The sequence below is a fragment of the Petaurus breviceps genome, unplaced genomic scaffold (assembly GCF_028583685.1).
Source record: "Petaurus breviceps papuanus isolate PSGF00001 unplaced genomic scaffold, PetGlider_PUasm1.0 227, whole genome shotgun sequence".
Taxonomy (NCBI): Eukaryota; Metazoa; Chordata; class Mammalia; order Diprotodontia; family Petauridae; genus Petaurus; species Petaurus breviceps.
This window is the reverse complement of record NW_027185896.1, coordinates 5340292-5362822: the sequence shown is the minus strand read 5'-3', so window position 1 is coordinate 5362822 and position 22531 is coordinate 5340292. Positions and strand designations below refer to the sequence as shown.

The 22531-nt window shown below is 44.2% G+C and overlaps 1 protein-coding gene across 1 annotated transcript in view; it reads right to left on the bottom strand.

The window, feature by feature from the left end:
• Positions 1 to 22531, bottom strand: part of ITIH4 (inter-alpha-trypsin inhibitor heavy chain 4) — a 39173-nt gene that overhangs the window by 9425 nt on the left and 7217 nt on the right. Inside the window, exons 3-18 of the mRNA XM_069095407.1 lie at positions 21698 to 21802; positions 21321 to 21483; positions 21005 to 21115; positions 20069 to 20197; positions 18625 to 18741; positions 17576 to 17744; positions 16887 to 17012; positions 15994 to 16175; positions 15520 to 15705; positions 12938 to 13077; positions 12482 to 12633; positions 7526 to 7564; positions 4689 to 4742; positions 3424 to 3459; positions 2231 to 2419; positions 393 to 579 (exon numbers count right to left, since the gene is read on the bottom strand). Coding sequence (XP_068951508.1) covers positions 393 to 579; positions 2231 to 2419; positions 3424 to 3459; positions 4689 to 4742; positions 7526 to 7564; positions 12482 to 12633; positions 12938 to 13077; positions 15520 to 15705; positions 15994 to 16175; positions 16887 to 17012; positions 17576 to 17744; positions 18625 to 18741; positions 20069 to 20197; positions 21005 to 21115; positions 21321 to 21483; positions 21698 to 21802 — 2085 coding nt within the window. The remainder of the gene's footprint in view (positions 1 to 392; positions 580 to 2230; positions 2420 to 3423; positions 3460 to 4688; positions 4743 to 7525; positions 7565 to 12481; positions 12634 to 12937; positions 13078 to 15519; positions 15706 to 15993; positions 16176 to 16886; positions 17013 to 17575; positions 17745 to 18624; positions 18742 to 20068; positions 20198 to 21004; positions 21116 to 21320; positions 21484 to 21697; positions 21803 to 22531) is intronic.

Here is a 22531-nt window from a genome sequence, read left to right as displayed (position 1 = left end):
ACTAATGTGGAAATATGTTTAATATGATTTACATGTATAGCCCATATCAGATTGCATTCAGTCCTGGGTGGGGGAAATTGAAACTCAAAATCCTATAAAAGTGAATGTTGAAAACAGTCTTTAAATTTAATTGGAAAAACAAAATACTATTTAGTGGGAAAAACAAAACAAAATAAAAAGGGGGGGGGGTTAAACTGGATGATCTCTAAAATTACATTCAGCTCTAAATCTATAATTTTATGGTCTGTTCTTCACAGATATTCAAGCAATGAAGGCTAATCAGATTCTTCTCTAGAGCAAGAGGCATCAGTTAAGATAGGAGCAGGAAGAGAGGAGAGGCCCAGTCAAGGGTTCCAATACAGAGCGCTAGGCTAGCAGCTAGCCAGGCTTACCCGGGAAACCCCAAGAAGAATGTATTCTGCCACTGATGAGAGGTGCTTTTTCTATGTTGATCATGGCCATGAATCACTATGATGTTGTCTTTTGTCGCATACACCAGTACTTCAGGAGTCTTGTACCTCACCTGGAGCCAGGAAAACGTATCCATAAAGTCCTTATAATGGCCAGTCACCTCAATGCCTAGAAACCCATGGGATCAGAGAGGTTAACAGCAGGACTGAGGTCAGCAACAAGTCACCTCCTTTGGGAAGTCTAGTCTTCCCAACTAGCCTCCCTCCAGCAAGACTTTCTTAATGAATTCATTCTACCTGGTTCAGACCCTAATCAGTCCTGCTTGGACTTTGAAATCTGATTGGTCCTTTTGACTCAAGTCTTTCCCTTTTACAATCTAATATTCATACATCTACATGGAGCAATGGATAGAGCACAGGACATGGAGCCCTGAAGACCTGAGTTCAAATTCTGCTTCAGACACTGACTAGTGTGTGACTCTGGACAAGTCACTTAACCACCCTGTGCCTCAATTTCCTCATCTGTAAAATGGGGCTAATAATAGCACCCACCTGACATTGTCAGGATCAATTGAGTTAACATATGTAAAGCATTTTTCACAGCAAAAAGCTATACAGAAATGGTATTATAATAAAAAAATTGTTATTATATTACATATAATACTATATATTAGACATTGAATAAGTACCAAAGTAATTTTTCTAAAGTACAAATCTGACCTTTTCACTGACATACACAATAAACTCTAACAGCTTCCTATTGCCTCTGGAATTAAATATAGACTACTCCATTTGGCATTTAAAGCCATTCACAGTGTGGCCCTAATCTTCTTTTCAACCTTAATGTACATTATTCTCCTTCATTCCCCCAATAGGCCAGCTAAATTGGCCTTTTGCTGTTATGTACTAAACATGATGCATCCTGTCTTCTTGCCTTTGTGTTGGCTACCTGCAATGCACTCCCTCCTCACCTCTGTCTCTCAGAACCCAGTTTCCTTCAGGTTTCCTAGACTGCCCAGGAATTGTGTGCCATGAGAGCTTTCCTAATCCCCACAAGTGATCCCCACTTTGTATCTATTTTATTAAACAAAATATAGGTACATGACATCTCTCCCAGTTGTGCTGTATGATCTTTGATGACAAAATATCTGATATTTTCACTTCTGTCTTTGTATCCCCAGCACCCAGCACAGTCCATGGTATATAGTTAGTGCTTAAATACTTGTTTATTGATTGATTAGAGCCTGGTGGAATTAATTCCACTCAGCCTTGACTAGCCCTTTTAACTGCACTTCCTCAACTCTGACAAGCTCCACCTAAACTCTTAAGCTAGAATCTTCAAACTTTTCCTGCATGTGTGTCTTCTTTCCCTAGTAGACAAGGGGCTCCTTTATGGAAGTGTGAGGATGCTTTCTTAAGTCAGAAGGTCCTTCCTGAATGACTTTGTGTTCTCAGTCCTTTGTTGAAACCATATTTGTAGGAGAGACGGGGAAGAAATAGACCCTAACCCTCACCTATGGGAACTCCCAGTCTGGGAGAGACAGAAGGAATAATTCCAGGCCTTGCCCTCAGGAAGATCCCAGTCTGAGAGAGACCAGAGGAGCAGACTTCAAGTCCTATACTTGAGCTAACTGTCTAGGGGAGACAGGACTCAACCATAGGGAACAAAGAAAGAATACCACAAGATTTTTCAATGAGATGAGAAATTATGCACATCACTGATTCACTGGGGAGGATGTGGCAAAAAATAAAAGTATAGAGGAGTGTGTGTGTGTGTGTGTGTGTGTGTGTGTGTGTGTGTTGCCGGGGGGAGCAGTTACCTTGTACTGGATCAGAAATCAGACTTAGTGGCCTAAAGGTTGATCCCTTGACATCCACACACAAAACCTCTTTGTGGGTTTTTGGTGCGAACAGTGACAAAATGAAGTGAGACGCCCTTTCTGTTGGCTCCGAAGATTCTTCCAGAGGAACAAGAGTAGGAATCCCCATCGACAGTGGCTTAGAGGTCCCTGGAACAGAAATAATGATGAAAACAAATAAGATTAATGTAGATTAACTATATAAAACACTGGACATAACAACCTGGTGAGGTAGGAAGATATCGACTAGAGCTATGATGCTAGAAAACTCCCAGTTAAGGAAATTTCCTCTACCAATGTAGGTTGGCGCTGTCTCTGCAATTTTTAATCTTAGAGAGTGACCCAGAGCAGTGAGAGGTTAAGATGCTTTCCCAGGATCATACAGACTGAATGTGTCAGAGATGAGACTTGAATGTAGGCCTTTGGAGTTTTTAGGTCAGCTCTCTGTTCACCACACCATTTTGCCCCTCTGTCAGACAGGTGGAACACATATTGTTACCTCTCCTTTATGGATGAGGAAACTGAGTCTCTGAGAGGTTAAATGATTTGTCAAAAGTCATACATTAGAACTAGGTTTTGAACTGGATCCTATGACCCCAAGAATGGCCTTTCTATCAAACCATACAATTCACTCTAATCAGAATCCTGTCTCCACTCAGACCAGGGGCAGAGTGGGGTGGGCAAAAGGGGTGGACAAATTTGTCTCCTATATGAAATATGAGCCTCTTTGCATCAAAAGGATGATGCAAATCATGATTGGTTAATCAAGCAAGTCAATCATGTTTCTGGTGTTTTTAAATGACTGGAAAAATTTAACAGTCTGAGAAAGAGTGATGAAGAGCAAACTTCAAGTCCTATACTTAAGCTAACTGTCTAGGGGAGACAGGACTCAACCACAGCAAGCAAAGAAAGAACACCACAAGATTTTTCAATGAGATGAGAGATGATGCACATCACCGATTCAGTGGGGAGGACTTAGTAAAAAATAAACAGCCAAGCAGTGAAACAAACAAATATTAGAGGCTTCCAGGATAAAAGATACCTAGAGGAGGCAGACACTTACACCTCCTGCCTGGATTTCCCAGGAATCATTCTATTTCCCATCACCAATCCCAATGATGGGGCACAAGGTTAGTCTCTGTCAGGTACTCTACCTGGTAAGACGTCTTCTAAAGGAGCCAACCGGGACTCTAGGGGAAGAAGAAGGGATAACAACCACTTACATATACATTATATTACACATAACACATATTATACATTATGCATATGTTTATAGCCCAGCAGTGAAGCAATCAAATCGTGGACACCTCCAGGTTCAAGAACCTCTTGTGGAAACAGACACTTAATACCTGTGCCAGAATCAGCAAGGGACTGAGGGAGTGAGGGAGTTACACACTCCTCTCCTCTCCCACTGATTATGGGCTCAGACTGGACCAGTAGCAGGTAATACAGCCAAAGTGCCTCCCAAGGACAAGTATGGACACAAACAGTCACAAAAGATAGACACCTAAGAAAGGAAGCAGTTTCTAGGAATGTGACCCCTCCTGACAGAGAGTATGCTGGCTGTGAATTCTAGAGAGGCCCTCTCCCTCAGGTCCCAGCAGAGAGCTACACCTAAAGGGAAACTCACAAGGACTCTGCAAAGGAAGAAGACATCCAATAATCAAGAATTATGAGTTACCCCTTTGTCACATGTTCTTTACATGTGCACCTCACTTTATTTGTACTTAAGTTCAAGGTCATTCTCCCCGGGGACCTTGTGTGTGCATGGGGAGAGTGTGCTCCTGGTTAGTTAGGTAGGAATGTTTTACACCAACTATCTTTTCTATAATTTCTCAGTAAATCCCTTTTCTAAACATTAGAGGAGTTCAGCTGACTGATTGATTCATCATGGGGAGTGACACACTAGTGGGGGCTTAGGAGGTACAATGCCATATAAACTCTTATAGAACTATAAGAATTATAATCAACCTGGGGCCCTGATCTGCAAATATAAGTGTCTAGGATGGGAAGAGACCCCAGAGAGGGTTGCTGCATTAGTAAATATCAGAGTCAAGATTTGCACTTTGTCTATAAAGCTAATGCTTTTTCTACTATACTATACTGAAAGGATGTGGGGAAGGGGACAGAGGATTATCACATGGGCGAGAGGCAAGACCTGTCCTAGGGAAACCTAAGACCTAGAGGAGGGATCCCAACAGGGTTTCTTCCCCAGGAACCTGCCCTAGATGCTCTTCCCCAGAGCACTGGAGAAAGGGAACAGAAGGAACTTGTAAATATTAGAGGTTTTGACTTTTATGGATGATTCAGCTAGCTCCAGGTAGGATTTCTCCCAATCTCCCTTCAAATCTTTCCCCAAAGACCTCATCCTCACCCTTACCCCACCAGGTGGCCACACACAAGTCACTTGGTGTCTTACTTAGTTCAGTGGATTCCTGGGGAATGATCTTCTTTCTTCGTAATCTCATTCTGCCTGCAGAGAGATGACCAGGTGTCAGAAAGCCTGGATTCTTTCTGATCATGACTTGGTACTTCACTTGCCTTGGTCAAGTCCTCCTCCTCGCCACTAACTCACTGTCTGGCCTTGGCTGAATTACTCCCTTTTCCTGACCTTGAGTTTTCTTATGCATAAAATGGGAGAAATGGTCTACATGCTTCTACCAGACCAGGTTCACATGAGCAGATGGTGGTTAAAAGCTTTAGAAAGAGGTAAGAGAGGAGCCCAACCCAGTTCCTTCCAAGGAAGAAGAGAAAGGTTCAGAGTTCTCCCAAATATGATACCTATGCCAAGCTGGTCCTTAGCAGTAGGTATATGCTTTCCTCAAGGGAAATGTTACCCAGATCCCCTTGTGATCCTGCAGCAACCTCATATAGGCAGTAGTATTCAACAGGGAGGCTTGCTGACCACCAGTAAGATATGCTTGAGGTTTGAGAGCAGCATAGGAAAAGAGGCCACACTACAAGAATGTCAAGATCTCTGCTAATTCTTTGATTACACATACTTACAAGCTAACTGACCAGGGTCAATCTGTGGCAAGTCAGAGTTGGTGCTCAGGCTGAAGTGGGGTTTGGACTCATTGTGTGCTCAGGGTTGAGGAGTCCAGGATTGGACTTGGTCTGGGTGTGGGCTTAGGGGATCTCTATGGGGCTGTATTGATGTCTGCTCAGAGTAGAACTGAGATTAGGGCTCAGCGTGGTCAGCAGAGGAAATTAGTTTGTGGCCAGCATCAGAGTTTGCTCTGTGACTGAGGGTAGGGCTAAGTCTAAGGCTGTCAGGAGTCAGTATGGGCCTGAGGTTAGTACCAGGATAGAGGAGTTGATCTGTGAGCAGGGTTGGACATCTACTAGGTTATATGGGTATTGGAAGAGAAAAGATGAAATCAGTCTTTCATTGGAATCAGGGCTTTGTCTAGGAATGAGAACATGGCTTATGTACTATGTTAGTATATACTGGGGTTAAGTTAAAATTTGAGGCTAGGGAGAGAGATCAGGTTGGCCCAAGTTTAGAAAAAAGTATGGATTTAGAGCTAATTTTGAGATTGTTGATGGTGCTGTTTGGAAACAGAATCAGTGCTTGATCTGGGGCTAGATCGAGGAGTGGGAATTAAAGCTCAGTATGTTCTCAGGTCAGTTAGGTGAAACGGTGGGTAGAGCATTGGGCCTGGAGTCAGAAAGATCTGAGTTCAAATTTGGCCTCAGACACTTAGTAGCTGGTGACCTTGGGTAAGTCACTTAACCTCTATTTGCCTCCGTTCCTCATCTATAAAATGGGGATACACTGGAGAAAGAAATGACAAATCACTAACATCTTTGCCAAGAAAACCCCATGGAAAAGTCTGTAGGGTTATGAAAAGTCAGACACAACAGAATGGCTGAACAACAATGTTCTCAGGTTAGGGGGCTTAGTCTGTATTTAGCAATGTACTCATCCCGAGGACGTCAGGGATCAGTCTGGGGTCAGAATTAAGAATCAATCTGAGAACAATAGTCAAGACTCAATATGTGGTTGGAATTATGGCTTTGGGTATGACTAAAGCTAAGATTCTTAATCTGGGGTCTATAAAATTTTTTAAATTTCTTATAATTGCTTCAATATAATTGGTTTACTTGGTAATCTTGGTGTTTTATTTTATGGATTTCAGGGAATGAACATTTGTATAGGGCCTATGTTAATCTCATTTGATCATCACCATAACCCTGTGAGGTAGGTGCTATTATTATGCTCATTTTACAGCTGAGCAAACTGAGGCAAACAGTTTAAGTGACTTGCCCAAGGCCCCCCACTATTAAGTATCTGATGCCAGATTTAAACTTAGGTCTTCTTGACTCCAGGTCCAGTGTTCCTATCCAATTGGTTCTTTAGCTGTCAGCAATTCATGTTTTATCAGATCTCCAGAGCTGTGACACAAACAAGTCATCAAACTCTTCTTTGGGGCTTGACAGGAATATGTGATCAGAGGACCAGCAGGAACAGAGTTCAGACTGGGGACTGGAGTCAGGGAAAGTCTGAGGTTAGGACCTAGGCAGAAGCTGAGGTTAGGACTTCTTAGTATGTGGTCATGGTAGGGAGGACCAGTTGGTAACTATGGTAAGGGAGCAGGATCAGAGCTCATGTTGGAGTAGGGTTAAGGATCAGTGGGTAGCTGAAATTTGTGTACAGGTTGGAGGTCAGTCTATAACTGACATTAGGACTCAGCCTACGGCCAAGGTCAGGGCTCTCTGTGTGTGGTCATGGTCATGGGGAGCCTGTGGCTAGGGTGAAAGGGCAGGAGCAGGACTCACTCTGTCAGTGTCCGGGGGGGGCATGAAATCATAGCAGAGTACATGTGTTTGGTTTAGGGCTTAGTGTGTGGTCACAGCAGGGTAGGGGTTGGGAGTATGTTTGTGTCCTGGGTTGAGGTTCTTTCTGTGGTCATGGTTCAGTGTGTGTTAAGTACAGGGGATCAGTATATAGGATAGTGGACAAGGTCAGGAGTCAGTCTAGGGTCAGGTTAAGGCTCAGTCTATAGTTAGGTGATGGTTTGATTCAGGGCTGGATTTGGGTTTTGTTTGTGGGTAGGGATGTGGTAATGTCTGTTCTTGGGTTGAGGGCTTTATTCTGTGACCAGGAGTAAAATTCAGTCTAGGCCAGCCTGGGGGTTAGGGGTCATTCTTTGGTTAGGGTCAGGTCTCAGTCTGTGGCTAGATTTAGAGATTGCCTTGGGCTGGAGTTAGGAATGAGTAAGGGGACCTCATTAGCAGAAATTCAAATTTTACCTGATCTTATTTGTTGTTCTATTTTCAGCCTTTCATTACCTGAAACCAAGGAGAGAGAGATGTCAGCTCTTAGCTAAGAACTTCTGCCTTTCAGACCCACGAGTGCCCATTAAGTTTTCCATAAGCAAGGAGAACTAGAATGATGGAGCCCTCAGAGTAACAGAGGACCCCAGTCATCTATCAGAGAGTTTGGCTTGCCTTTGTTCAGAAAGGGAAGGACATTCTAAGTGTTCAGTGGAACATAGTAGATAGAGGGCAAGAACATTGATTGATGTGGAAGTGAAAACCCTTAGCATTACACATAGGGGCTCCAGAGGGTGTGGAGTGAGAAGGATAAAGGACTGAAAAAGCCTGCCCATAGTGCAGCACCTCCTCTGGGCTCACTCTTGAAACTCATACTGAATTTGCAAGTTAGATTCCCTGAAGAAAATTATCTCTTGTCCCCTGGAGGTGGAACTGGGGTTAACATTGATGGGCTGGAGTTTCTCTAGTCAGGGTTTCTTGAACTGTGGGTTACAACCACATACAAGGTCAAAAAACTTTGTCAAGAGTAAAAGGATTTTGAATCCACAATGACCAAAAATTAATTAAAAATCAAACACATAATGAATCCAAGGTATTTCTGGCAGGGCTCACAGAACTGTAAAACTTCACTGCAGCTTTGGTTCTGAACACAAAGCATGTGCACTTTGCACTGCACATGCCCTCAGGCCATGCCTCACCAACAAATGCTGCTGAAACACAAAAAGGCATTCCCAATGGAAAAAGTCTAAGAAGCCCTGCGCTAGTTCCTGAGCCTCCACAGGTGGGCTTTGGTTATCAGCCAGACGTTATTCAATTTTAGAAAATGTATTAACTAAACAGGTATAACTGGGGCAATTGATACAAACCTCCACTCACCCCTGATCAAAAAGCCTGGGGCACAGTCTCCCAGAAACATGCAAAGGCTCAGTGGGGAGAGTGGGCAAAATTGTAAAGTACCATGATGCTGAGACATACATGTAGAGAAGAATGTGGAACTCACAACTCCTAGTTACTGGCAACCCTTTCTTGGGATTATATGTGGTATCCTTTTATGATTCAAAGGGTTCACACTCTTTAAAGTTGCTTTCTCCCCAGCAAATGGCTTTCTCTATATGCTTTTGTTTTTATCATGTCTTTGGTGTATTTCTTTTTTCTAGCTGAGACCATTGTTTATTCAAGCTATTTAAAGACCCTAGAGGCCTGGCTGGCCAATTTGGTCAAACAATTGGCTATGCCCATCTAGACCAATCAAAGAAGCTGACAACTTACAAAGAAATCACAGGTCATGAGCTATTGTGTTTATATGTTGAAAACTCTCCTCTGTCTTTATACTATTATATATACTTCATTATAGTGTATATATATATATATATGTATATATGTGTGCATGTATGTATATATGTATATATGCATACATATACACATGCGCACGCACACATATATGTCTATAGTCTGAGGTTAGGACCCAGTCAGAGGTTGAGGTTGGGATTTCTTAGTATGTGGTCAGAGTAGGGAGAACCAGTTGGTAACTATGGTAAGAGAGCAGGATCAAGGCTCATATTGGAGTAGGGTTAAGGATCAGTGGGTAGCTGAAATTTGTGTACAGTTTGGAGGTCAGTCTGTGACTGACATTAGGACTCAGCCTACGGCCAAGGTCAGGGCTCTCTGTGTGTGGTCATGGTTATGGGGAGCCTGTGGCTAGGGTGAAGGGGCAGGGGCAGGGCTCACTCTGTCAGTGTCCAGCGGGGGCATGAAATCATAGCAGAGTACATGTGTTTGGTTTAGGGCTTAGCATGTGGTCACAGCAGGGTGGGGTTGGGAGTGTGTTTGTGTCCTGGGTTGAGGTTCTTTCTGTGGTCATGGTTCAGTGTGTGTTAAGTACAGGGGATCAGTATATAGGATAGTGGACAAGGTCAGGTTAAGGCTCAGTCTATGGTTAGATGGTGGTTTGATTCAGGGCTGGGTTTACAGTTTTGTTTGTGGGTAGGGATATGGTAATGTCTGTTCTTGGGTGGAGGGCTATTCTCTGACCAGGAATGAAATTCAGTCTAGGCTGGCATGGGGTGTGTGTATGTATGTATGTATGTATGTATGTATGTATTTGTATGTATTATATACACATACATACATACCTGTACATAGATATATATGTATATAGTACCCTTGAGGGCATGAATTTTTTTATGTTTTTTTATACACCCAGTGCTTAGCACAGTGCCTAGCATATAGTACGCACTTTATAAATGTCTATTGCATTGAGTTGAAAAAGGAAAAGAAAATCAAACCTCCCATCTGAGAGAAAAACCCTGGTCCCTACAGAGCTCCCAGGACAGGCAAACATCTCACTATAGGGATTATAGACCTAGAGTCATGTAGAAGTCAGTCCCTTATCCTTAAGTGAGAAACCATTATTGATCTGGGTGAAAATCCTTTCACGATTTCTTTTATCACCTAGGATAATCTAATTTGAGGTGTCCTCAAAAACATCTATAGGTATTCCTTTCACACAGAGAGTGCCAGATGTTTACAGCAATCCCTGTCACACATAAAACAACTTTCCCTGGAAGACTAGAGATAAATTACTTCTGGGTTCCTGTTCTGTAGAGTACCACAAAATTCTTCAAAAGGACCCCACCAATGCATTAGGGCAATCCAAATGGAGCCCCTAACTCACCCTTCACTAGAAAAAAAAAAAGCAGTTTAACTTAGAAAGGGAATCAAACTAAGAAAAAGCCTTAAAGAGAAATGGGGATCCTAAAAAGAGATTAAACATCAGAGGCTGATTTCTTGGCTTTGTGGCATAGGAGACAAACATTATCCTACAGATGTTGAGTCCATAAGTATCTGGGACAAATTGTCTAGATTCATGCCCCAATAAATCAAGTTGTCTAGGTCTTTTTAAAGGTTAAAAAAATAGTTATGAGCTATCACAGTATGCTCTAGGTAAATTGATAGGCACTCACATTTTAGGCAAGCAAAAATCCATACAACCCCCAGCCTCTATACTTCTAAGGGCATAATTATGGACATTAGTGCTGAAGTATTCGATCAAGCACTCTCAGTTTAAGCAACAGCTATCAAAGAAACTTATCTGCTACTTCCCCAATTCCTCCTAGCAATGGCAGATTGGACCCATAGGAGTCGGGTTACTACTTTTCCCTTAAGGGTCCTATTCCTAAAGTGCTATTGCTCATAAGTCTTCTACTTCTCATTGATTATCAGTCAATAGTCTCAATTAACTTTTAGAAAAATAGCATTGACTAATCCGGTGTCTGCTGCATTAAGAACAGTTGGTATATTTTTCCCCAAAAGCCTTGGACATACTGTCCCATCAGAACCCATAAAATTAGAGGGGAAGAGTGAACTTGACCTTAGAGTATGATGGTGATGAGGCCTTTTGAAAACAGATAGATTCTACCTTGTAAAAGAATACCTGTGAAGTTTTATCACTGTTTATTGGGAGTATAGGAAAAGGTTAATTTACAGATATGTTCATGAACTGTGCCACCTAGACTCTTCAGATAAACCTCTAGTACTACACACTAGAAAAACAAACAAACCAGTGCTTGAACATTCCTAAATCACTGGAAAACTTGCAGGATTTGGGACTATGAAATTTACCCAAAGCACCCTGACTGATTTACTGAGGACAGCAAACATTTAACTAGGTGGGGAGTTTCCACTCCAACCTCAACTACTGTAAATATGTACAGTCCAGACTTCTTGACTGAATCAATAAAAGATACAAACTTGTTGTTTAGTCATTCAGTTATGTTTTACTCTTTGTGCCCCATAGATAAGCCTGTGGAGTTTTCTTGGCAAAAATACTGGGGTGATTTGCCATTTCCTTCCCCAGTGTGTCCTCATTTTGCAGATGAGGAACTGATGCAAACAGGGTTAAGTGACTTGCCCAGGGTCACGTAGCTAGTAATTGTCCAAGAACGGGTTTGAATTTAGATCTTTGTGACTCCAGGCCCAGCTCTTTGTGCCACTTAGCTGCCCCAAAATGCAAAATAATTGGGAACAAATCCTTAATCCATTTGAGAAAAGTGAAGTGCTTTGATAATTGGATGAAAACAGGTGGCTTCACACAAGAATTATTCTGTGATTGGTGGAAGAGAATTCATTATTTCTCATTCTACTTTGAATCCGTAGTTCTGCCTGGTTTCAACTCCACAGAATAAAATGCCTCTCTCAGGATAGCCTTGGATACCACCTCCCATAGAGTACTAAACTCTTCACAAAGCCTTCCTTTATAGAGGGCAGAACTTCCAACTCAGAGCCCAATAGAGAGATACACCTGAGGGGAATTTCATGAGTGCTCCACAAAGGAAGAAAAGGACTTCCAGTAATCAAGAACTGTGAATTTGTCCTTTTGCCATGTGTGCTCTCTAAAGTTGAGCCTACTATCTCCAGGATCCTTGTGTGTGCAAGGGAAGAATGTTCAAGAGGGGAGTATTCTGAATCTGCTATTGTTACTATAAATATTCTTTTAGAAAAAGCTAATTGATGTCAGCTGGTAGATTGATCTGGAGAAGCACATCAGATGGGGGCTCATGAAATACAGTTTTAGTAACCTCAACCACTCTAGAATCCCGAAGAGCAAAATAGTTAGCCACCTTTTGGAGACTCATCCTACAAGCACTAATGGGAATTGGGGAAGTTAACTATGAAAGTGTTTGTTATTAGGATCATAACATCAAAGACTTACAGTTAAAAGGTACCTTAGAGATTATTGAGTCCAACCCTCTGATTTGACAGATGAGAGCACTGAGAGGTGCAGAGAATTTAAGTGATATGCTCATATCACATAGCAAATATCTGAGGCAGGATAGGAATCTAGGTCTTCCTGACTCCAACTCAAGTGCTGTTCCCATTATACCATGATGCCTTAGCCTCCCAGAGTCAGGAAGTCCTCCATATACTACTTACCTTCCACAGACTTCATAGCCAGCCAGGGTTGGCCCTGGTCTTTAAGCTGGTTGACTACCATATATGTGAGTGGAGTGACAAAGTTGAAATTGAGGGAAAGGTCCAGAGCCCTGGCCTTCAGCCTCCGCTGTTCAGCACCCGAGGCTGAAACACTGATAATCAGCATTTATTAGCATTTAACTCAAAGATGTTCTACCTTCCTCCCTCCCTCCATGTACTCACCTTTCTCTCTACAATTCAGAGTTTAAGAAACAAGGCTATCACCCCCTTCCCAAGTTGTCCAGGATGTAACAAACCTAGGTCTATAGTTGAATGATGGGGAGTTCAGGGATTCATGATTACAGGGCAAATTTTTTTCCCTTTACTTCTTAGGCCTTCCTAGATGGGCGTGCTTACCCAGATGAGCAAACTGAGACTCACAGAGGCTAAAAAGTCACACAGACAAGGGTCACTCACGCTTTCTCCAACAGCTGCTGGATGGTTAGGTATGCCCACAGGCGCTCCATGAAGCTGTGGGAAATGTGCTTTGGGTCCTGGAAGACTTTCTCCTTGTTTGCAACATTCACTTCTGTTTGGAAGCTGACGGTCTGAGTGTTCTAAATAGAGGGGAGACATGGACTTAAGCCAAGCATTTGCCTGGGGCTATCCCAGGATGTAGGATCCCACCTGAAGGGGAGGTAGCATCAAACTGAGCCTAAACCACACAGCTCCATGTTATGTCTCATGCCTATGTTGATGGTTAGTTGATCTTATTTCATCGTTTAGAGTTATTATAAAAGGTTATAAAAATATAAAACATTGTATATAGCTTCCACAGAATCAAAGTTAGAAGAGAATGTTAAGATTCTCTCCAAATCACTTTATTTACACTTCAGGAAACCAAGGTAAATGACTCACCAAGGTCACACACATGTTAAGTAACGATCAGCCATCTAGCATTTATTAAGGGCCTCCCAGGCCCTGTGCTAAGTGCTGAGGATACAAAGAAAATAAAAGAAAGCTGGGGTTCTTTTCCCATTACAAAACAAACCAGTTTCCTCAGACATAAAATTGATTACAAACATCACTGCTTTCCTTTCTTCTTTCTTTGTTCTTCTCCTCTTTTCCATAATACCATTGCTTCTCTGTATGACTCTCCCACATACTGATTGGTTTGGAGCATTTCTGCTGCCTCAGAAGTCCTTTCCCACCACCAAGGTCATAATTCTTTGCTCTTGCTCTTCTGTCCTTGCTTTTAATAAGAACCTACAAGCTCTTTGTGGCTCTGGCTTGTTCCTTTCCTCCCCTCCCCAACTGGCTACAAAAGGCACTGACTCTGGTGCCATGAAGGGCCAGGGGTTTTTACATCTCCCTCCCAAGCCCAATTCTCTTTTCAGCCCTAAACCCTGATCCACACCTCAGCTCTTTTCACTTAGTGGCCTGTCTCTAGCCCTGATGGATCACACTGAGTTGGCCAAAATTTGACATATCAGGTTGGCTTGACCCTCGGTCCATCCCCCTTAAATCCTAACCTGACCCCCAGCACCCTCTTCTGATCATTGGCATATTCAGTCATGTGGATTTTGGAATTGAAAGTGACCTTAGACACCTTATAGTCCAACCTGTCTTATGAGTGGTCAACTAGCCTCTGCCTGAAGACCTATAGGGACAGGAAACTCTCTATTCTCCTGGGTAGTCCATTACATTTTTGGACTGTTCTAATTGTGAAGACATTTTGTCTTTTATTGAGTCAAAATGTACCCACTCTTCAATTTCCACCCAGTCCTTCTAATTCTACCCTTCGCATTGAAGTAAAATAAATCTTTCCTCTGTCATGTGACTGCTTTTCAGATATTGGAATATATCTTCTTTTCTCCAGGTTAAACATCTCCATTTCCTTTCCTTGACCCTCTAATGCCTTAGTGCTTTCATCATTCTTTTTGCCCTCCTCAAGACCTACACTAGTTTACCAAAGTCCTCCCTAAAATATGGCACCCAGAACTAAACACAATGCCTTGCTTGAAATAGGCTTTCAGTACATTTTTGTTGAATTCAATTGGGTTGAACACAATATTCCTGCTGGGTGTGGTTGCACATGCCTGGTGGTTCCTGCTGCTACGGAAATGGAGGCTGGTGGATCTCTTGAGTTCTGGAGTTCTAAGTAAAGCTAAAATCAATTGGGTGTCCAACTAAGTCCAATGCTAGTATGGCAAACTGTCAGGGAACAGAAGGCCACCAGGCTCCCTAAGGACAGGTCAACTGACCCAGCTCAGAAAAAAACTTTTACCTCGATCAGTATTTGGAACAAGTCTACAAGTGGCCACTGTACTTTGACTCTCAGAGAGATACAGAGAGCCATTTGGGAGTGCCCCCATATGAACCCAATGCCCCAAATATGATGTGGGCAGAGCAGAGGACAGTAGGATTATGGCCTCCCTCATTCCGGATGTGGGGGTCTCTATAAATGCACCTTTAGATGACACTAACTTTTTTTTCTGCTTCAAATTAAAAAATACCTGTCCCTTTTCACAGTCTGGATTTTTATAGACTCATTTCACATTGCTCACTATATAACATTCTATTTGCCTTTCCCCATATATAAAATTCCATCTCCCACCTCCACACCTTTGCTCTCCGTCTCTTTAAGGATCAGCTTAAAGTCCACCAATTGTTTTAGGAGAGCTTTCTTGATTCTCCCTAGTTATTAGTGTTTTCCCTATCCCCAGCCACAACTCCGTAGTTACTTTGTACATGTCTCCACCAAAAAATAGGTTTATATTTACTTTATATTTATTATGCATTTACTTATCTGTGTTCTGTTTTCTCCCAGTAGAAGGTAAGCCTGTTGAAGGCAGGGACTGTTTCTTTTTTGTATCCTCAGTGCCTAGCACAGTCCTTCGTCCCTAGTAGACAATATATAAATGTGTTCTGAACTGAACTGAACTAAATTCACAGGAATGTTTGTCTGGCCCTGCTTCCTTCATCCTATCCTTGTACTATACAGGAAACAACCCTCAGGCCAAGGCCCTCTCATCAAAGGATCTCTGTGTTTCACTCACCGACTGGCCCCTGACTTGGGCTGAGAACAGGTCTGGGGCCTGGGGCGTGAGCTTCCCAGCCACCACTAGCTCAGAGCCTTTGAAGAAGACCCTGAAGTTGTCCTGTGTGAGCAGCTCCACAGCATTGTCTGGGTACTGGAACTTCACCATGGTGAGCAGTGGGTTGGCCACTTCCTGGTAAAAGTCCTTTGGGGGACAAGGAGGGGGTAGGAGAGAATGAAGTATGGTGGGTACTGCAGTACCCACAGTCTGGGGCCTGTAGTACTTTAGAGCTGGAATTTCTTCATTGGAAATAAAGGCAAACTGAAACTCATAGAGGGGAAAAGATATGTCCAAGGTCACATAGGAATTGAGGGGCAGGTTCTAATCAAGGTGCTGGGAGTTCTTTTCTTTTCTAACACCTCCATCCCACATATAGGGGGCATCCATACTCAGGAGGTCTCCCCATGGGATCCCAAAACTGGGTACTGGTACCTGGAGCTGCAGGTCAGCATCTGAGTCCTCATAGATGCGCCGGGCCACCCCGCCATTGTCCAGTGCCAGCTTCTCCAGAAAGGCATAGTCGACATCAAGGCCAAGACCCAGGCAATAGATGGGGTATCGGCCCCCTGTAGTTTCCTTCACCTTCTCCTGAATCTTCTGCAGTTTTGTCTCCCCTGCAGCAACATGGATCAGGGAAGAAACAGAGAAGAAAGAGAAAGACATAGAGAAATAGAGAGACAGGGACAGAGAGAGATGGGTGAGTAGAGAGAGGGAGAGAGAAAGAGATATAGAGAGAGGGACAGATAGGGCATTTCTTGAGTGCTTATTATAGGTCCAGAGACCTCAGGGATCACTTACTTACTCCAACCTATCTGGATGGGAATGTCTTCACAATACTCACCCAACCCCAGCCAGTCATGGAGTCCAGGGATCATACAGTGAAGCTGGGGCCCCAAAGGGCAAACTACTTATCCAAGGTCACCAAGACTATTAATGGCAGAGACTGGACTTGAACCTAGGACACTAGGCTCCCAGTATGTACCTCTGAGGAGCACCTACTCCAGAGGCCATCTCTGACCACTCAAGTCCACAATGATAGCTCCCTTCTGGGTTTTCCTAGAGAGTTTAACCACAGATCTTGGGCCTTCAATTTGCTCCCATGTGCATCTCGTTTCCTCACTGAGGCTGGGAAAAATCCCAATGTCAGATTGGGTCTGTTTCTCCCGCCTTTTCAGGACTGTAATCTCTCTGAGGGCAGGTTCAGAGTCTGCCCCACATCTCTTTTCCCCAAGCTATTGTCCTCCTCTCCTGGGAAAGGGCCCCCAGGACACACACACACTTTAGGCTTCCATAGGAAGTTGGTGCCCTCTCCACCCCCTCCTCACCCTCGGTGGGATCCCCATCCGTGAGCAGGATGACCATGGAGACGCTCCCTGCCGGCAGCTGCCCCTTCCTGTTGCTCTCATCCAGCATTCTCACAGCCACAAGGACGGCCTCATTGATGTTAGTTACTGGGGAGAGAAATCTTCTCACACCTGCCTCAGCTTTGGTACCAACTGAGACAAGTGGAGGGTGGGATGCCTGGGAGGAAAAGAGGGATGGAGGCTTGTCCAGGGGCAGAGGGAGAGATCAAGCAAGGTTTGGGGGCAGAGCAGAAAGGGAAGGAGACTGGGGTCAGAAAGGGAGGAGGGCCAAGGGACCAGGCCAGGTTAGAGAAGTACATAGCTTGATAATTTTTCAGAACCAACACAGGCCTGCATCAATAAACAGAGAAGTTGAAAATCACATCTAGGTTCTATGCAGATTGGTCAGTCTAGCTTACTTTACTGAGACAGTAAATTCTGAGTGTGTGGGTATTGGGGGTAGAGAGCAAATTATTCATTGACCGTCTTTTTAGTAAGGTTGGGACATAGGGTCAGGTGTCCACTGGGAATGGGGACAAGACCTAATAGGTCCTATTTTTGACCAGTTCTGCCCTACTAAACTCTTCAGAAACCCTCATCTAAACAGTGATGCTAGGATCCTTGAGGCCAGCCACACTGCCCACCCCTTGAAGCCCTGGCCCCTCACTCACCACCCAGGGCTTGGGTGTTAGAAAGAAATGTCTTGGCTGATTCCACGTGTTCTTTCGAGGCCTGAAGCAGCATTGGTTTCCATTGGGTCACTCGTCCACTGAAGGCAACCAAGTTGAAATAATCCTCTAGTTTGAGATCATCCATGATCTTTAGTAGGGCCTCCCTGGTCTGAGAAGGCAAGGAAGGAACTTGGTGGAGGAGAAGTTCAGGGAGTGAGGGAAGGAGCTAGAAGGAGTTAAATGTTCAGGGAGCCAAAATGTGGGGTGGAAGTTTAGGAGGCAGAGAGGGGACATGGAGTGAGAGAGAAGACAGATGTTGGGAAGCCTTGGGAGATAGGGAGAGGGTCCAGAGAAGGGAAAGGGAAGGGACTAAGCCCTTACATAGCAGCACCTAATATGCGCCAGGCACAGTGCTAAACTGTGTAGTGGTTCACAATTAGGATCTCATTTGATCTTCACAACAACCCTACAAGGTAGTAACTTTACACCTGAGGAAACTGAGGTGAACAGTAGTAAGTGACTTGCCCAGGGTAACCCTGCTAATAAGCATCTGAAGCTGGATTTGTACCTAGGTCTTCCTGACTCCATGCCTAATACCCTATCCATTGTGGCAGGAGGTGTCTCTGCACTATCTCTGTGGTAGAGATGGTGGAGACTCATGGGTAGAAAGATGATGGAGATAGTAGAGAATTATGGGTAGAAAGGTAAGATTGAAGATGTCCAAGGGCAAGGGGAAGGAGACAGAAGGAGATTCAACAGGGAGGGATTTTGAAGGGATGCTCGGGGGGAAAGTGGAGATGGGGACAGAATTCTCAGAAAATAGGGATATGGGGCTGGATGATGTTAATCACTTTTCACCCGGCCCATTCCCTGATACATCATGGCAGAGTCAGAAGGATGCCCTGGACTAGGAGCTGATAGGATGAGAACATGAGAAGGGTAGAAGGGTAGAGGCATAGATTGTAATAGACTTAGGTCCTTTACTGCCTAGAGCAGTCCCCAACTCTTCCTCCTTCCCATTTCTCCATGCTTCCAGGACACCTCCTGACCTTCTTAATCTTCCTGCCAGCCATGGATCCACTCCTGTCGATTACAAAGACCACGTTCTTGGGCAACAGGGGCAACTCTCTTGGGGCAAAGTGATGCACGAAGTATCCATTCTCAATCTGCAGCATGGAGACAGCTGTGGGTGAGAGCTGCCACTCCCCTAGTGATGCGCTTGAGGACCTAGAGGGCCACATGTGGTCTCGAGGCCACTTCTGGCTAGGACCGCAGTCTAGGGAGGAACATTCATCGGCCTTCTCTGAACTACCTCCCATTTAATCCAACCAACCAACTGAGAAGAAGCATTTATTAAATACCAGTGTGTACTATTGTTCAGTTTCAGTTGTATCTAACTCTTTGTGACCCAATGTTGTGGTTTTCTTGGCAAAGATATTGGAGAGGTTTGCCATTTCCTTCCCTAGCTCATTTTTACAGATGAGGAACTGAGACAAACAGGGTTAAGTGACTTGCCCAGAGTCACACAACTAGTTAAACATTTGAGGCCAGATTTGAACTCAGGAAGATGAGAAAAAGAAAGGAAGAAAAAAAGAAAGAAAGGAAGGAAGGAAAGAAAGAAGGAAGGAAGGGAAAGGAAGGAAGGGAAAGAAAGGAAGAAAGAAAAGGAAACAAAAAAACAATTAATCTTCTCAAGGATTTTAAATTCTATCAAAGGAGACAACATATACATTTATAAGCGTATAAAAAGTAAATCCATCAAGCACACTGCTCTGTCTGCACCTTCTGCAGTTTGAGCATAAGGTACTATGGATCTCAGATGTGGGGTTCTGGTAGAATGGAGGACTGAGGTCAGAAAATATTATCTCCCCAAATGGGAATGGATAAGAATTCATAAAGAGCATGGAAGATCAGCAGCAGATGGGTTTGGTCTCCCCTTTATGGGGAACTGGGGAAAAATAAAAACAAGAAAGAAATGGAGTTCCCATGCCTGCCTTACTGAGACAGACTCTGGATTGAGCTGGCAGCCCCTTACCTTTCCACTGACCACCAAATAACCTGAGCAAAAGCATCCAGTTCATACTTCCTTTCAACTGTAATTCACAGATTTGGCAATTAATCGCAGAATGCAAGAATGTAAGAACTGAAAGGGACCATCAGCACTGCGTACTATGCTTTCATTACATAGGAGATAAGATTGAGGCCAAGATATATAGATGATAAAGTCCACCTGCGCAATGATGTCCTGTGTCTCTCAGACTACTTCCTTGAGGTCAAGGCCCTCGGTGGCACAGCCTGTCTCTCCCTCACAATGCTGGTAAGCAGAGAACTAGGCATACAAGGGAGAGTCAGCAGCATTTGCTAATGGATTGATTTCCCAAAAGCCTGCAGTGTTGCTAAAGTCAAAGGATAGAAAAGGGCTTGACAACTGCCACCTTCCCACAGGGGTCCCAGAGGCCATCTTTCTCATCGCCAGGTCCCTATAGCTTTCACCTGGATGTCCCCTGCAACAGCGGTTCGGTCCACGTCATAATGGACAATGAAGTTACCATCCAGAATCGTGTCCAGAGTCCCGGGCTCCTTCTGCTGCTGGGCCAGAGATGGCCTGAACACTATGTGAGCCTGGAGTAGAAGAAACTGGTGCTGAGAAGTTGCCTGAGAAGCCAGAGGGAATAACAAGCCCTGGCAGTGGTCCAAGAGCTGGGGAAGCCGGTGTAATCTATGTCCATGGGAAGCTGAGAGACTTCTGAAAGGCTAGTTCACTTGGTAAACCAGATTCCCAAGTTCTTCCCCTGACCCTGGCTTTGAGGTGGAGGAATTGTGTGAATAGAAATGGAAATCTAGCAAACAAGAAGACCTGAGAGAGGCCATGGGGCACAGATGGTAAGGAGGAGCCCTTGGGAACATCTGCTCTGAGGAAACATTGAGATGCAGTCAGGGGAATGAGATGACATCTAACCAAGGGGTGATGTTATAACTGGACTGTGAACTACTTGTTAGGAAAAACCTTCATTGCTGCTCTAACAGGAGCTAGGAAAAGAGACTACAATAACCATTTCTCTTCCTCTCTTCCTCATAGGGAACCAGAATATGTTAGACTTTCCCACAGTAACCCAGCAAAGCTACCTGTGACTGACCTCAGTCACCAGCTCCTCTTGGTGATTAGACTGGGACAAAGGATGAGATAGAATCATGGGTAATCCCCTTCTGCTCTCCCTGGGCCTAAATCACCCTTTAGCAAGAACTCCATGATTTGCTCAGTAGAATGGTCAGATTCCCTGTATGTTCTGTGTGCACAGAGGCCTGAAAACTTTATATTCACACTGACCTGCCCAATCCCCTCTCCTGCCTTGTGCTTCATTTCCTCCGGTCCTTATAATGACTTAAGCTAGAGCCCAAGCTCTGTTCCCCCAGGTCTCAGCATCTGACCTTGGTCTTATTCTGTGTGGTGGTGAGGGCATCTGCCAGATCCTTGGTCATAAAGGCGATCTCAGTGTCCAGGGAGCTGATGCCCTGAGGCTCAAAGATATGGACATCTACCTGTGGGGTAGAGGGGGATAGGTCATGAGAAGAGTCTGGAGGTTTGAAGGAAGGTGATAGCTCTATGCTCAGGGAGGTCCCAGTCTGAGGAGGAAGAGGCCTTGGTCCCTGGAAGCCCCTGGTCTAAGGGGGGTGCTGGGGAAATAGAGTGAATGCATCAAGGCAGGCTTCCTGGGGGAGGTGACTTAGGGCTCAGCTCTGTTACCTGTAGGTGTTTGACCAGCTGTTGGGGCTGGACCTTCAGCATTAGCTCATATTTCCCCAGCTGCCTCTTCAACAGCTCCTCATAGACCAGCTCAAAGGTGGCATTGGTAGATGGAGCCACTCTGATAGACACCTGGAACTTCTCCAGATTCCTCCCTGTGGCCCTGGGTGGAAGGTTAGCTTCTTAGTGCCACTGAGCATAGACAGGGTGGGCAGGGAGAGCTTGGGCAGAGCTTGGCCAAATAGAGATTGTTGTCAGTGTGGCCACGGCCACAGCCTAACTAGACGGGGCAGGAGGTGCTCTCAGGCAGGAGGTTGGCTTTCTGGGGCTTCCCGGTTCCTTGGTTGTCCCTGCCCACCCCTGTTCCAGATACTTACTTGATGATTTGAGCACTCGGTCCCCTGGTCAGACCTAAGTGGTACCTTTCCAGAGCAGTTGCCTTTTCCTTCATCTCCCCTGGGTATGTTACACCATCAATGATCCTAAGGAGGGCAGAGGAGCACAGAGAAGCCTCAGGGAAGGAACTTGGTATGCAGAAGAAAGAGGGCTAGAGGGACTGAGGAGGGGGCGGGCTGGATTCTGATTTCTCATATTACTTAACATCTATACTAGTTGTTGGGGTTGTTGTCCAACTCTTGGGTGGTGGTGGTGTGCCCAACTCTTCATGACCCCATTTGGGGCCATTGGAGTAGTGTGCCATTTCCTTCTCCAGCTCAAAGTAAGGGAAACAGGGTTAAGTGACTTGCCCAGGGTGACACAGCTAGTATGTATTTGAGGCCAGATTTGAACTCAGGTCTTCCTGACTCCAGGCCCTGTGCTCTATCCACCAAGCTCACATCTACACAACACAACCTAACTATTTTAGATTGTCCTTCCTTGTTCTGAATGGTTCCTCTACAGATTTTTCTATTTATTATTTAAAACCCTTCCCCATCTGACTCATCACTTAGAATATTATCAGGGAACAAACAAACTTTCATAAATGACATTAAATAATGAACCATTCCTGTGTTGGAAACTTCAGGGTGTCCATAAAGTCTGGACACATAGGAAATCTCATTAACTATGCATATTTTCAAGAAATGAAATGAATGAAATTTTCAACAACATTTTATTTAATTAGCATAAATGAGATTTCATAAGAAGACATAGGAGACACATAGGAAAGTTCATTAATTAATTAAATTAAATTAATCTCATTAATATGGAAA